The sequence below is a fragment of the Podarcis tiliguerta genome, assembly GCF_965153285.1.
Source record: "Podarcis tiliguerta genome assembly, chromosome: 2".
NCBI classification, from domain to species: Eukaryota; Metazoa; Chordata; class Lepidosauria; order Squamata; family Lacertidae; genus Podarcis; species Podarcis tiliguerta.
Genome location: NC_139535.1, coordinates 8416050 through 8430865, shown reverse-complemented (window position 1 = coordinate 8430865; position 14816 = coordinate 8416050). Strand labels below are relative to the sequence as shown.

At 47.1% G+C, this 14816-nt stretch overlaps 1 protein-coding gene across 5 annotated transcripts; it reads left to right on the top strand.

Annotated features, from left to right (window-relative positions):
* Positions 1 to 1357: 1357 nt before the first annotated feature.
* Positions 1358 to 14527, top strand: LOC310670154 (tigger transposable element-derived protein 1-like). Of its 5 annotated transcripts, none has more exons than XM_083424924.1 (6): positions 1358 to 1773; positions 3016 to 3110; positions 5068 to 5194; positions 7339 to 7449; positions 8248 to 10325; positions 10849 to 11173. In XM_083424924.1, the coding sequence occupies exons 1-6, from the start codon at positions 1566 to 1568 to the stop codon at positions 10945 to 10947; spliced, it is 2718 nt and encodes a 905-aa protein (XP_083281050.1). In that variant the 5' UTR covers positions 1358 to 1565; the 3' UTR covers positions 10948 to 11173. The 5 variants fall into 5 exon arrangements, with proteins under 5 accessions (XP_083281050.1, XP_083281052.1, XP_083281049.1 ...); XM_083424926.1 differs by lacking the exon at positions 10849 to 11173 and adding an exon at positions 11855 to 14527 and having other exon boundaries at positions 1359 to 1773; XM_083424923.1 differs by having other exon boundaries at positions 1359 to 1773; positions 7336 to 7449; positions 10849 to 14527.
* The last annotated feature ends 289 nt before the right edge of the window (positions 14528 to 14816 follow it).

Below are 14816 nucleotides of genomic sequence, written 5' to 3'. Positions count from 1 at the left end.
TCCGCTAAATCCGCTAAGCCGCCAATAGCGCTAATCCGCTAAGCCGCTAATGGGCTTGCTTCGCAAGACGAAAAAAACCGCAAGACAAAGAGACTCGCGGAACGGATTCTTTTTGTCTTGCGAGGCACCACTGTATTGCCTTATCTGATTGCCTTTCCTGGTAGTCTGCCCATTCCTTTGAGATGGTGATTACCCAGTTCCTGAGACAATGGGAAGGTTCCCTCACCCCCTCCCTCCTTGCAGAGAAAACATCTGGTCAGTTTGGGACTCAAAATTGTTTCAGGACGGTCCTCCCGTGCTGCTCCAGACATGTGGTCCACACACCCATGTATGTGCCTGGTTGGTACATTTATGAACATTTATTATATTTATAAGACCTTAATTTTTTTATTACACTGCAGTCACAGCAGACAATGGAGAGACACTCCATTGTCTCTCAAGACAAACAGATGCTGACAACAACATCCATAGGTTCTTAATTTGTTGGCCCATTATGGCCTCCAGGCAACCAGATCAGCTCATTACACACATCATATTATATATTTTTATTATCTAGGTTGTTCAACAAAATTTAAATACCGCTTAATTGACAGAAAGAAAAAGTCTCTAGGCAGTATCTGTAAGAGGGAAGCAAAAAAACCAACAGACTTAAAAGAATTATTATTAAAAGAATAATATTATCTATAGAATAAGAGAGCAATAAGAACATACATTCATAAAAAAGATTGGAAAATGTTTATTGAGTATATGGAAAATAGTTGTGTACGGCAGCATTAAGATAAATTCAACAGAGTAAATGATTCTTTATGGATATAATAGTGGAAAATTGATTTGAATGATTATTGTAAAATATGCAGGGATGTAAGATATGTAAAATGAACCATCGAAAGAGAAGAAGGGAAGTCATTGGATATTTCCAGGTTTGCAAAATGTTTATTTGAAATTGTAAAACAAAAAAGATTATAATAAGAATTATTATTAAAATAATAATAATAATAATAATAATAATAATAATAATAATAATAATAATAATAATAATAAAAAATATCAAAACAGATAAACAGGATTGTTGTTGTTTTAAACGGAATCAAAAAGGCATAATGAAATTACATTTCTGATTAAGGCTTCCCTAAACAAAACTAGGATCCCTAAACAAAACCACAGAGCCTAGGGCCTGCTGATCAGAAGGTCGGCAGTTCGAATCCCATAACGGGGTGAGCTCCCGTTGCTCTGTCCCAGCTCCTGCCAACCTAGCAGTTCGAAAGCATGTCAAAGTGCAAGTAGATAAATAGGTACCACTCCGGCGGGAAGGTAAACGGTGTTTCTGTTAAAAAGCTGACACCACTAATAATGCAAGCAAAGAGTTTCAGATAAATGGGTGCTGACACACTAAGATATCAATTCCTCGCACAACAAACATTGCAGAACAAACAAGCATTTGCAAAATTCCTTGCAGAACAAGCAAGCATTTGCAAAATTCCCCCAAAAAGAAAAAGAGAGTTGTTGGTTTAATCATCATCATCATCATCATCATCATCATCAGATAGCGCTTTGATTCCAAACCAATGCGCATGCCGTACTACAATTCCCAGAAGCCCTTGCCTTCCAAGGGGCCAGGAGGCGCGGAGACTACAAGTCCCAGCATGCCCTGGCCTTTCCTGCTGGCGGGCTCCCTCCCTTGCCTTGCCCAGCCTCGGAGCACAAAGGCAGGTAGTGGGGAAGCGCTGGAGATGCAAAGGGGGTCCTGCCTGCTCTGGATGGGTCCTGGCGCCGGTGAGTTGCAGCTGGAAGGGGAGGGATGGGGGGGCGAGGAGAATTGCAAGCTCTTGTCCCAGGTTGCCAGCTTCTTCGATCTGCCTCTGCTCCTGTGCTCCTGCTGCAGCAGCAGGCCGGGGCTGCTGGAAGTTGACTGCGTTTTATTTCCCCGGCGTGGAAAGCTTCCCTTGCTGATTTCTGAAGACGAGCCTTCTTTTAAAAGGCAGAAAAGCAAGCCAGGACATTCCTCCGTCCGTATCTGTCTGGGCCTTAACTTGGAAAAGAGGGAGATGTTTTAATCTGTTCCAGCAAAACAAGGTGCAGGCAAAATTTGGAGGTGGCATATAAACCCAACTGGGTTTTTTTTTATTAAAAAAAAGTAACTTTTTATTGGATTTTATAAACAAGGATCATAGTAATAATAAACGGTATAACTGAAAAGACCAAGTCTCTGAATGTCATTTGCACATCGCAAAAATAGCACAGTAAATTTGCAAGAATATCTGCAACACATGATTCATTATTAGTGGCCATGGACAAGTCCTTGGTTTAAATCAGGCGTCCCCGAACTTGGCCCTCCAGATGTTTTGGGACTACAGTTCCCATCATCCCTGACCACTGGTCCTGTTAGCTAGGGATAATGGGAGTTGTAGTCCCAAAACGTCTGGATAGCCGAGTTGGGGGCTGCCTGGTTTAAATAAACCAAGTGGAGTGGATTAAATAAAAACAGTAAGTGGAAACAGGATAAAACTGCTCGGCTCTGTTTTGTTTAAAGCTTGTAAACCCAGCTGTTTTTAAGGTGCCACAAGAAAGTATGTAGTCTTTTTTTCCAATTTCCAATTCCAATTGGAATTGTATGGTTGTATATTGCTGTAATAGACTGTAATATACAGTTCTTACAGAACTATTTATAAATGTGGCAGCTGATTAAGTCATACTTAATACATCCATAATTCACTGTTTTCATGAAAATGTAGAGAACTGGGCTTTTGATTCTCTCTCACACCCTGCCCCGAAATCAAATATCGCTTTGAGCTTTGCAAAATACTTTTTGAGAGATTCAGCTTTCACAAATAGGGAGAGAGGGCTGTTGGGCTGAGGTTCTGCTTGTGGGCTTCCCATTGCGTTTCCAGGTCGGCCACTGTGAGAACAGGATGCGGCCTGATCCAGGAAAGAGATTTTTATGCTTGTATATTCTTAATCCATAAAATGCAGCTCAGTTCCCCCAACCCGCAAATAACAGAAATCTCTTTTTTAAAGATCCCTCACAGTACCGAATGACGTCCTCAGTTGATCCTGGATCCCCCCCTTTTTCCGAAGGGAGAGGAGAAAATACTCTGGTGGAGTCAGCTCAGGTAGGAAATTTTTGGATGAGGATAGGGAAAACCGTGAAGCCGGCCAGTGCCTCTGCAGAGCTCCATCCTTATTTCAGAAATAATAATAATAATAATAATAATAATAATAATAATAATAATTTATTTATACCCCGCCCACCTGGCTAGGTTTCCCCAGCCACTCTGGGCGGCTTCCAACAAAACACTAAAATACAATAACCTATTAAACATTAAAGCTTCCCTAAACAGGGCTGCCTTCAGATGTCATTATATATCGTGATATAGGATTATATCGCACATGTTTAGCTGCTGATATGTCACAATGTTAGAAACCAGATGATCGCCCAGCCCTACCGTTTGACTCTTCACAGTTCCATCCTGATTTAAGTCATCATGATATATTGGTATATCACGAAGTTCAGCTGGTGATGTGTGTTGAAAACCAGATATCGCCCAGCCCCACTCCCAGGGTTCTTTTGGGGAAGCGGTGCGCCTTTAAATGTATGATGCTTACACAGACTGACTTCAACACTGATGACGGGACAGTATTTTCCTGAGGGCAAAATAAGGGCTTGGATGGTTCAGGGCAGGCTAAATGGGCCACACAGCTCTGTCCTTGGCATCTGCCCACTGAAGCACCTTGTCTCACTGCTTGACAGTAAGGCTGGCGCTGAACGAAAACAGGAAAGGCTGGGAGAGAGAAGAGGGGAGGGAAGAAAGAGAGGAACGCGTATAAATTTACAGGGGGTACCTTCTAAGCAAAATACTTTTATGGTCAGCTAAGCGTAGAATGCAAGCGTGGCGCTGGGGTCTAAACCACAGAGCCTTGGGCTTGCTGATCAGAAGGTTGGCGGTTCGAATCCCCACGACGGGGTGAGCTCCCATTGCTCGGTCCTTGCTCCTGCCAACCTAGCAGTTCAAAAGCATGTCAGAGTGCAAGTAGATAAATAGGTACCGCTCTGGCAGGAAGGTAAAGGGCGTTTCTCTGCTGGCCACATGACCCGGAAGCTGTACTCCGGTTCCCTCGGCCAGTAAAGCAAGATGAGCGCCGCAACCCCAGAGTTGTCTGTGACTGGACCTAACGGTCATGGGTCCCTTTACCTTTACCTTTAAGTGTAGAATGTGGCACACGTCATTTGGGCACCATCTGCACTATGCATTTAAAGCTGTATCATACCACTTTAAACTGTTATGCCTTCTCCAAAGGATCCTGGGAACTCTACTTTGTTAAGGACGTAGACAGCTGCAAGGAGACCCCAGTTCCCTTCACAGAGCTGTGCTTCCCAGACTGGTTTAACACGCAACCCCAGGATACTCTGGGAACTGCTGACCTGTGAGGAAAATAAGTGTCTCCTGTGACGTGGGTGGTGCTGTGGTCTAAACCCCAGAGCCTAGGGCTTGCTGATCAGAAGGTTGGCAGTGCTAATCCCCGTGACAGGGTGAGCTCCCGTTGCTCAGTCCCTGCTCCTGCCAACCTAGCAGTTCGAAAGCACGTCAAAGTGCAAGTAGATAAATAGGTACCACTCCGGCGGGAAGGTAAACAGCGTTTCTGTGCGCTGCTCTGGTTCGCCAGAAGCGGCTTAGTCATGCTGGCCACATGACCTGGAAAAACTGTCTGCGGACAAATGCCAGCTCCCTCGGCCTATAGAGCAAGATAATAATAATAATTTATTATTATACCCCTCCCATCTGGCTGAGTTTCCCCCGCCACTCTGGGCAGCTCCCAATCAAGTGTTAAAAACAGTACAGCACAAGATGAGCGCGCAACTCCAGAGTCATCCACAACTGGACCTAACGGTCAGGGGTACCTTTACCTTTAATAATTCAAGTTGCCATGAAGCTCACAGGTTGACCTGGTGCCAGTCCTTGCCTCTCAGCCGTTTAACCTACCACGCAGGGTTGTTTTGAGGAAGAATTGGGAAGCGGGGGAAGTGTGTCTGCCACCTCGGGTCCCTCAGATTTTGCTTTGTTCTTGCAGGGCCCGTTGACCTTTGAAGACGTGGCCGTATATTTCACGGAAGGGCAGGCGGCTCTGCTGAACCCGGTCCAAAGGGCCTTGTACCGGGAGGTCATGCTGGAGAATTATGGGAACGTGTCCTCGCTGGGTAAGGAAGGTGGCTGTGCCTTGATAAAATCTTAAAATGGAAAGCGTAACCAAGGTTGTAGAGCAGCCTTTGCCTCCCATATCGCTGGACTACAACTTCCATCATGCCTGACCATTTGCCACGCTAGCTGGGACTGATGAGAGCTATAGTCCAAACCATCTGAAGGGCACGGGGGTTGGGGAAGACTGGTGTATAGGGTAATCCTTGTGGTCTGCCTAAGAATGTAAATGCATTTTCTGAATTATTTCGGTGCTGGACAGCCAAACGTTCATTCTGAAATTATGGCTAAACATTCATTCATCCTGAAATGATGGCTGAAAGCGAAGGAAAATGTCTTATGCTGAGTCAGATGACAGGTCCATCTCGCTCAGTGTTGTCTAGCACAGGGGTCTGCAACCCGCGGCTCCGGAGCCGCATGTGGCTCTTTTACACCTTTGCCGCGGCTCCGGGGCGGATACTAGTGAGGGGAGGAGGCGCATTGTGCGCCCCGACACTCCCCACTGTGGTGGGCGCTGTACTGGCTGTGACGTCACATGGGGGCGGTGCGTGCGTTAGTCACGCACCGTCCCGACGTCACCTTCCTGCCCGCCCGCTACATTGTAAGGGGCATGTACGCTGGTCACTGCATTGAAAGGGGGCATGTACGCTGGTCACTGTTTTGAAGGGGAGTGAAGAACACACACACACAAAAAGGTAACTTGTTAATTTAACGTTTATTTCTATGAGGAGGAGTAATTCTGAGGGGTCAAACAAAGAAATAATAAAAAAGTGACAAAAAAGTTATTTTTATAATGACGAGTTTTGCGGCTCCCAGTTTTTTTCCCTTCAGAAACGGGTCCAAGTGGCTCTTTTTGTCTTAAAGGTTGCAGACCCCTGGGCTAGCAGAAGCTCTCCAGTATTTCAGGCAATATTTCAGCTCTCCAGAGGCCCTGATCTCGCCCAGCCTTAAGTGGAGATGTTGGGGATTGAACCTGTGACCTTCTGCATGCAAAGCAGATGCTGTTCCATTGAGCTAAGGGCCTCCCCTATAAGAGCGTATGAGTTTTTTTCTTATTAAGCGCCAAGTAGGCATATACAGAGGGGACACGCTGTGGGTTAAACCACAGAGCCTAGGACTTGCCAACCAGAAGGTTGGCGGTTTGAATCCCCGCGACGGGGTGAGCTCCCGTTGCTTGGACCCAGCTCCTGCCAACCTAGCAGTTCAAAAGCACCTCAAAGTGCAAGTAGATAAATAGGTACTGCTCCGACGGGAAGGTAAACAGCATTTTCGTGCGCTGCTCTGGTTCGCCAGAAGCGGCTTAGTCATGCTGGCCACATGACCCGGAAGCTGTATGCCGGCTCCCTCGGCCAGTAAAGCGAGATGAGCGCCGCAACCCCAGAGTCGGCCACGACTGGACCTAATGGTCAGAGGTCCCTATACCTTTAGGCATATACAGAGCTTTTATACATAGACTATATCAGCAAAGTTGACTCGGTATAAACTCTCCTTTTGTATAACTTGGAGTTAAACCTCAGTAAAGAAGAAAAGAAAAGAAGTAATGAAAGGAAATAAAGGAAGGGAGAAAGGGGAGAAAATAGTATATTTGTGTAAGCTTCTTTTCTGCTCCTGTTGTTTTGTTTAATAGAAAGAGTGAATTGCATAAAAATTAAAATTTGCAGGCAGGCAAAATGAAAGATTGAAATGGTTACATAGGCTTAGTCTTGTTAAGTTTATGCATACACACACACACACACACATATATATATATATATATATATATGCTTTCGTAGATTTTCACGTAGACTCAAACACTGAGATCCTGCTCTGTTCCAGTAACAAGAAGCCGAAAGCACCAGCCTGAAGATGACGAGTGAGACCTCGTCGAAACGTCGCCTAGACACCCCAACTTTTACACGGGAAGACACCCGAGGACACCAAAAACCTGCATATATATATATATATATATATTTTCGCGAAAATTCGAACTGCCAACCTTCTGATCGGCAAGTCCTAGGCTCTGTGGTTTAACCCACAGCGCCACCCATGTCCCCTCTGTATAAGCCTACTTGGCGCTTAATAAGAAAAAAAATCATACGCTCTATATGTATAAAACCCAGTCGGCCAATTGTGACCTTGATTTCCCCCCTCGTTCTTTCCCAAGAAGGATTTCCAGTCCTCAAGCCTGACCTCATCTCCCGGCTAGAGCAAGGGGAAGACATGTGGGTGCCTGATTCTCAGGGGATGGATGAAACTGTCATCTCCAACACACACACAGGTGAGGGGCTTGGGATAAGTTGGGGATTCCGACCCCCGACCCTCAACAATTAGCAGTTGCCTCATTTCCTCTCCCTCCCCCTCCAACTGCCTGAGCGTGTGACCACATCTACTTCGATTGGGAAAGGGAGGACCCACCAATTTTGCTTCTCTTCTCATTTTCCCGATATTCAATTTCATTCTCCACATTCCTGCAGCAAATCTGCCAATTTTGTTTCTTTAAAAAAAAACCCTCTTGGAAATTATTTCTCCTAATAACTACACTTGATCTTAGCCAAAAGGCCGAGAAGCGATTTCTCCTAATAACACACATATTTGCCCACCGTTTTGACCAACGTACCCATTTTTGCTAGCCACTGTGTTGCATTTTGGGATGCTATTTTGGCAGACATATTATTATGCCCATGTTTACCTCATATATTCCTTTTTCTAAACGTCAGTGGGAGAACTGCATCATGGAATTTGGACAAGTGTGCATTTCAAAGGGTGGCTGCATCTGTGTCCTCATACTGTCTCGGGAAGGATAAATTTGGCTTTAAATGGGAACGGAATGGGATTTCTGCCCCGTCCCTAAAACGGATTCCAGGCCCCTGTGGAGCATTTGTGGGGTGCCCCATGGCACACGAGTAGGAAGACCCTCTAGCGAAGGGCCGTATTCCCTTGTGGCAGCCTTCTGGGGGCCTCATGCCAGTGGAGGGTGTGGCCAGGGACAAAGTGGGTGGAGCCAAAGTTAAAAGTGGGCGGGCCAACAGACATCCAGCTACGTTCCATACAAGACATCTTTCCATCCTCTATTCAGGCGAGCAAAAGGCATTACATTGGAGCGACGTCATAAGCACATTTAACGTACACGAATTCAACTCCATGTGCCTGTCGAAACAAGGCGTGAGTGACTGTCAGAGCCAAGTGTGGGCAGTTCCACCTAGTGAGCCGTCTTGGGGTGAGCGCGAGTGCGATTTCCTGGCTGAGCACGCCGTCCTTCAAGGACAGTATTCATCATACCCCATGGCCCCTAAACGCAAGCTAGCTGCCTGCAGATCACCCGGAGGGCAGCGCAAGAAGCAGCGATCTGTTCCGACGCTGGAGGAGAAAGTGGCCGTGTTGGATTTATTAAGGACCGGCATGTCCGTCTCCAAAGTGGCCCGCGTATATGGCCGCAATGAATCCAGCATCCGTGCCATTAAAGTTCGAGAGAGAGAAATCCGTCAAGCCGTGGCCTCCGGTGCTCCCATCACGGCTAAGGTGACGAGCCAAGTTCGCGATCAGACTTTGGTGAAGGCGGAAAAGGCCTTGTACCTGTGGCTGGAAGACATGAGCGGCCAAGGCCTTCCCGTCGACGGCAACATGATGCGAGAAAAAGCTCTTGACCTGTACGCGCTGTTCAAGCCTCTTACCGACGAAGGGCGGCCTTGTGACGAGAAGGAGTTCAAAGCCAGCCAAGGTTGGCTCAACAGCTTCAGGAACCGCTTCAACCTGAAAAACGGGCACAGCCCTGGCGAGGCTGCACCCACCAACAAACAAGCAGCGAAACCCTACTCCAAACAGTTAAAGAAACTGATAGAAGAAAAGGGATATCTCCCCGAACAAGTTTTCAACGCTGGCGAGACGGGGCTCTTCTGGAAGAAAATGCCCAGCCGCACGTACATTTCGAAAGCAGAAAGACAGGCGGCCCAAGACCGTGTGATGTTGTTGTTTTGTTGCAACGCAGCCGGGCATTTAATAAAGCCCGGCCTGCTCTGTGGGTCTGCAAATCCTCGTGCCCTCAAAGGCAAGGACAAACACCTCCTGCCTGTGTTCTGGCAGTCGAGCAAAAAGGCTTGGGTGACGGCAGCAATATTCCTGGATTGGTTCCACCGATGCTTCGTTCCGGAGGTCAAGCGGTACCTTGAAGAGAAAGGAATTGACTTTAAGGTGTTGCTGATTGTCGACGATGCTCCTGGCCACCCTGAGGGAGTCCGGTTTGCGCATAGCGACGTCGAAGTTGTCTTTCTGCCCCAAAGCGCCACCTCCGCCATCCAGCCTCTCGACCAAGGCGTAGTTCGCTGCTTCAAGGCCAAGTACACGAGTCTTATGTTCTCGCGGGTCTGCAACGCTCTGGACGCCGATCCCAGCCTCAACGCGGCCGAGCGTTGGAAGTCCTTCAACATTGCCGATTGCATCACTTACGTCAAACAAGCCACGGACGCGATCGAGCCCGAAACGGTGAACGCGTGTTGGCGAAACCTGTGGAAGAAATGTGTGAATGATTTCAGGGGTTTCCCAACCATTCACCGCGAAGTGGAGCGTATCGTTCGGGTGGCCAGGCAATTGGGGGGCGATGGCTTCAGCGACATCCTTGAGGAAGAAATAGAAGAATTAATCGAGGGCCATCGAGGAACGTCGGCTAGCGAAGAGCCCGAGGATCTGATAAAATCGGAAGAGGAAGATGACGACGAACAGGAAGAGCCGGCAAGTTGGAACCTTCCCAAATTTGCCGAGGTGTTTCAAGCGGCAAAGCGCTTGAACGATTTGATTTCGGAATACGATCCCTCCATGGAGCAGAGCCTCAAAATCACTCGTGGCATCGCGGAAGCCTTGAGGCCCTACCGAGAAATGTTTGAGCAGCTGAAGAGGCAGCAGCGGCAGTTGCCGGTCACCATGTTGTTCTCGAAAAAACAAGCAGCAGCGGATGAGCCCTCGCAACCGACTTCTCGAATGGACACAGAGCCAGCCGCCTTGTGTGCGTCTCATTCTCCATCACGCAAGCCTGGACCGTTTTCTGCCGGATCGGCATCACACCCTTGTGACCCCTCAGCAGTGATATCAGGAAAACAGAAAGACAAATCGCCCGAGTGTGTACAGCGGCCCTCTTCATTGTTTCATCCTCATCGTATACAGGTGTGTATCGCAGTGTGCTTTATGGGCGGTTTAAGGGATTTCCAATGGTAATTTTGACTATACGAAATTTTTGCCTTAGGCGCCGAGTCCGGAGCCTAATCCCCGTGTTAGATGCGATTTCATGGTATTATAGCTTGAGGATACATGGGGCGAAGGCCCTCAAGGAGGATGTGGGGCAGGTTTATGATGGAGGGGGTGCAGCCTGATGAAGTGCATGGCGGCTGGCGGGAGACAGGGGCCTGGAGGCCAGAGTTTTCCAACTTCTGGGTTAAAATATTGCCATTATTATAGAGCTCTAGGTTCAAATCCCCACTCGGCTGTGAAGGCCACTGAGCGATTCTGGGGCATTCACACGTACTGCCTAAGCTGCCTCACGGGGTTGTTGTGAGGAGAAAATTGAGGGGGGGGGGGAGAAGTATGTACCATGCCCTGAGTCTTCTGCAGAGAAGACAAGGTGTCCCCATAATGAACAAATAAATGCTATGCTCACCAAAATGTACGTTTCTTTTGTATTTGTTTGCAGTGGCTCGGCTCCTCCGATAAGATCAAGGAGGTTCATGGGACTATTTCCCTCCCCTTCTCTTCCTCCCTGACCCACCTGGCAATGTCTGCCACCTCATGATGGCTTCTTTTTTACCAAGAGATGGGCAGATCCTGCTCCTCAGCTAAGGCAAACCTTTTTACCCCTTCTCATTTGCCCACCCTTATCCCTCCATCCGAGGATGGCAGGGAATGGCTTGTTTATCATTGTACCAAGTTTGAAGGGGTCTTAATGGTTTTTATATATGGTTTTCTTTTCTCCTTTCTGTGTCTCTTAGTACAGGCACCACCAACCTTTTTGGGGCCAGTGAGTGCGGCATGCCTTGAGACAAAATGGTTGCCACCTATAAAAGAACGGGGGGGAGGATGAAACCAGACAGGGAAGCTCTGCCATTGGCTGCCCCATCAATGGGCGCAATGTGCTTTTTACTGATAATAAAATCATAGAATTGTAGAGTTGGAAGAGACCCAAGGGTCATCTAGTCCAACCCCCTGCAATGCTTTGTTTGACATTCCAGTTGAGTTTAAGGGCACTTCCAGACAGCCATTATTTGGGGGTGGGATTCAGGCATGAGATTATGGTAGATCTGGAGCTCTGGCGCAATAAACCCTCCACTCCCAGCTTTACCCAAGTTTCCATTTTGAATTGTCATTTTCCTCTCAGTTTCCCTCCATCCCTGCTAATAATAAAAACAGTGATGGGGAAACTCTTTGTTTTTCTGTTCTGTTCAAAACAAGCAGGAGGCTGGGGGCCCAGTCATGGCATCCGATAAAACGTGGGCCTGCTCAAGGGGGGCCCATTTAATATTGGAGAGGCTAATGTGGATTTTTGAAGCGGTCTTTACTCAGCAGGCACCATAAGGAGGTACTGGCGGGCACACGTGGGCACCATGTTGGCGACCCTTGCCTTTTCCGTTTTCTGAGGTTGCTTCTTACAGGGATCAGCAGTGAATCCCCGTCTTATGTTTTTTGCTCTTTTCTCCTTTCAGGCGACTCTGAGAAGAGGCATTCATGCCCGGAGTACAGCCGGCCGTTTGCCTGGAAATCGTCTCTCGCCAGACACCAGAGAATCCACGTAGGAGAGATACCCTACAGCTGCTTGGAGAGTGGGAAGGGTTTCCGCCGGGAGGCAGAACTCAAGACCCATCGGAGAGCCCGCCCAGAAGAGACACCGTATAGGTGCCAGGAGTGTGGGAAACGTTTTGTTTACAAATCGAAACAGGTTGTGCATCGGAGGGCCCACACGGGAGAGAAACCCTACGAGTGCGCGGAGTGCGGGAAAGGCTTCGCTTACAAGTCTTGCCTTGTGAGCCATCAGAGGCTCCACACTGGAGAGAAACCGTACGGATGTCCGGAGTGTGGGAAAAGCTTTGCTCAGCAGTCTGCTTTTGTGATACACCGGAGAATCCACACGGGAGAGAAGCCCTACAAATGCGCCGAGTGCTGCAAATCTTTCCCTCAGCTCTCCGACCTGGTAAACCACCGGAGGGTCCACACGGGCGAGAAGCCTATAAATGCACCGAGTGTGGTAAATCTTTTGCCCAGTGCTCGGCCCTTGTGATCCACCACAGGGTCCACGTCGGGGACAAACCCTACACGTGCCTGGAGTACGGGAAAGGGTTCCCACAGCAGTCGGAGCTTGCAAAACACTGGCGGACCCACACGGGAGAGAAGCCCTATACCTGCTTGGAGTGTGGGAAAGGTTTTCTTCAACAGGCTCACCTCAGCGGACACCAGAGAACCCACTCGGGCGAGAAACCCTACGCCTGCGGGGAGTGCGGGAAAGGTTTTGCCGACAAATCGAACCTGGCAAACCACCAGAGGACCCACACAGGGGAGAAGCCCTACGGTTGCACTGGGTGCGGGAAGCGTTTTGGCCCAAAATCCCACCTCGTGAGGCACCAGAGAGTTCACACAGGAGAGAAGCCTTACAACTGTTCGGAGTGTGGGAAATGTTTTGCCCAAAAATCAAATCTTTTGATGCATCAGAGAGTCCATTTGGGGTAGAACTTGGCTTGTAACATGCTCTGCATATCTGTTGTTTTTTTTTAAGTTTCCCTTTTCCCTTTCAGTTTGCAGTACTGTCTCTGCATTATTCACCCATGAGAGCATTTGAATGAAAGGAGAATAAATTGTCACACTATGCAAATAGCACAAGTAGACCTCTCCAGAGTCTACCGTGAGACACTGGAGGAATCCTCATCCGATCTTCCTGTCTCATGCAAGATATAAACTGTTGCCATGCCATGCATTATTATTATTATTATTTATTGAATTTATATACCGCCCTATACCTGGAGGTCTCAGGGTGGTTCACAGAACAAAATCAAAATATAAAAGCGCCAAATATATAATCAAAATAAAAAGAACAACCCAATAAAGCCCTGTTTAGGGAAGTTTTTTAAAATAACTGATGTATTATTTTTAATCTGTTGGAAACCGCCCAGAGTGACTGGGGAAACCCAGCCAGATGGGTGGGGTATAAGTAACAAATTATTATTACTATTATTATTATTATTATTATTATTATTATTATTATTATTATTATTATCCCCCCTCCAAAAAAGCCACATTTTGAAAGGGCATAGGATGACAATCAAATCAACCAAAGGCCTGGTTAAAAAGGAACGTTTTTGCCTGGCGCCTAAAGGTGTATAATGAAACTTCCCTGGGGAGAGCATTCCACAGATGGGGAGCCACTGCAGAGAAGGCCCCGTTCTCGTGTTGCCACCCTCCGGACCTCTCAAGGAGGAGGCACATGAAAAAGGGCCTCAGAAGATGATCTCAGGGTCCGGGTGGGTTCATATGGAAAGTGGTGGACCTTGAGGTATTGCGGTCCTAAGCCATTTAAGGCTTTATAGGTCAAAACCAGCACTTTGAATTGGGCCCGGAAACTAATTGGTAGCCAGTGCAGTCAGACCAGGATCAGTGTAATATGTTCAAACCGTCTTTCAAACCTCACAACCATCTGGTCTAGGGAACCACCCACTAACAGTGCCTCAGTTTGTTGGCTCACATCCAGTCTATTATTGAGGCAAGAAATAAGAGGGGCACGTTCTTTAGCAGCGTGGATTTGGCATGTTAGGTTTTTTGCCAGTTCTCTCAGACCCTTTGGTTCTCAGACCTTTAGCCGTTTGCCAGCATCTGGCAATTTTCAAGCCGCTGCAAGCAGAAATGACAACATTTCTTTATATACAGTTTGGAAAGTCAGCATTATTCATTATTCCCACTACTGCCGGGGCTGGAGACACGTTGACATTCAGCTTATAAAAGTTTCCCAGTTCTTTAAAAACCTCCGTCCAAAATGCAAACAGGTTTGCAATGCCACCAGGGCCATAGGAAACTTCCTGGGCTCTTATTATCTGAATGCGCACATTTTCAACCCTAAAAGGGGAACTTTGTCTACACCAGGGAATCCCTTTTTTGTTGGGACTCTGTTGTACTATTTCAGTCTACAGTTGGCTAAGATAATTCAGGCTTCTTGTATTAATTTACAAGACTCTTAACAACTTGGGGCCAGAATATCTTAGGGCTCGCCTGATCACTTATATCCCTGCCTCTCATCAAGCACTTTGCGGGACTCACAATTTGTGGTGCAAATGCATGGTTTATAACCCAAGGAGCCATGCGTTCAGCACTGTGGGCCTAATCCTTTTTTTTTTTTTTTTAGAATAATTTTTTATTAACCGACCAATCACATCAAATCAAACCAAATTACATAAATTCCAAATTACACAGCCGAATTTTAAATTTTTGTTGGGGGTACCCATATTTCAAGTTCCCAAGGGATCCAATCAACTTCTTGCTTCTTACTGCTGTTTTAATGTCCACAAATCTAACCTTATGATGTTCACAGTACTATCCAGTCCTTTCTTATTATTTTTCCACTCACATTATAAAATGATTTGGTTAACGTAAATAGTTGCCTGGAATAAGAACTTATTTGGATTT

Coding starts and splice junctions, on each gene's coding strand:
- LOC310670154 (XM_083424923.1), top strand. CDS start 1,566: ATGCGCATGCCGTACTACAATTCCCAGAAGCCCTTGCCTTCCAAGGGG. Junction 5,195..7,335: donor TGGGAACGTGTCCTCGCTGG/GTAAGGAAGGTG, acceptor TTCTTTCCCAAG/AAGGATTTCCAGTCCTCAAG. Junction 7,450..8,247: donor CATCTCCAACACACACACAG/GTGAGGGGCTTG, acceptor TCCTCTATTCAG/GCGAGCAAAAGGCATTACAT.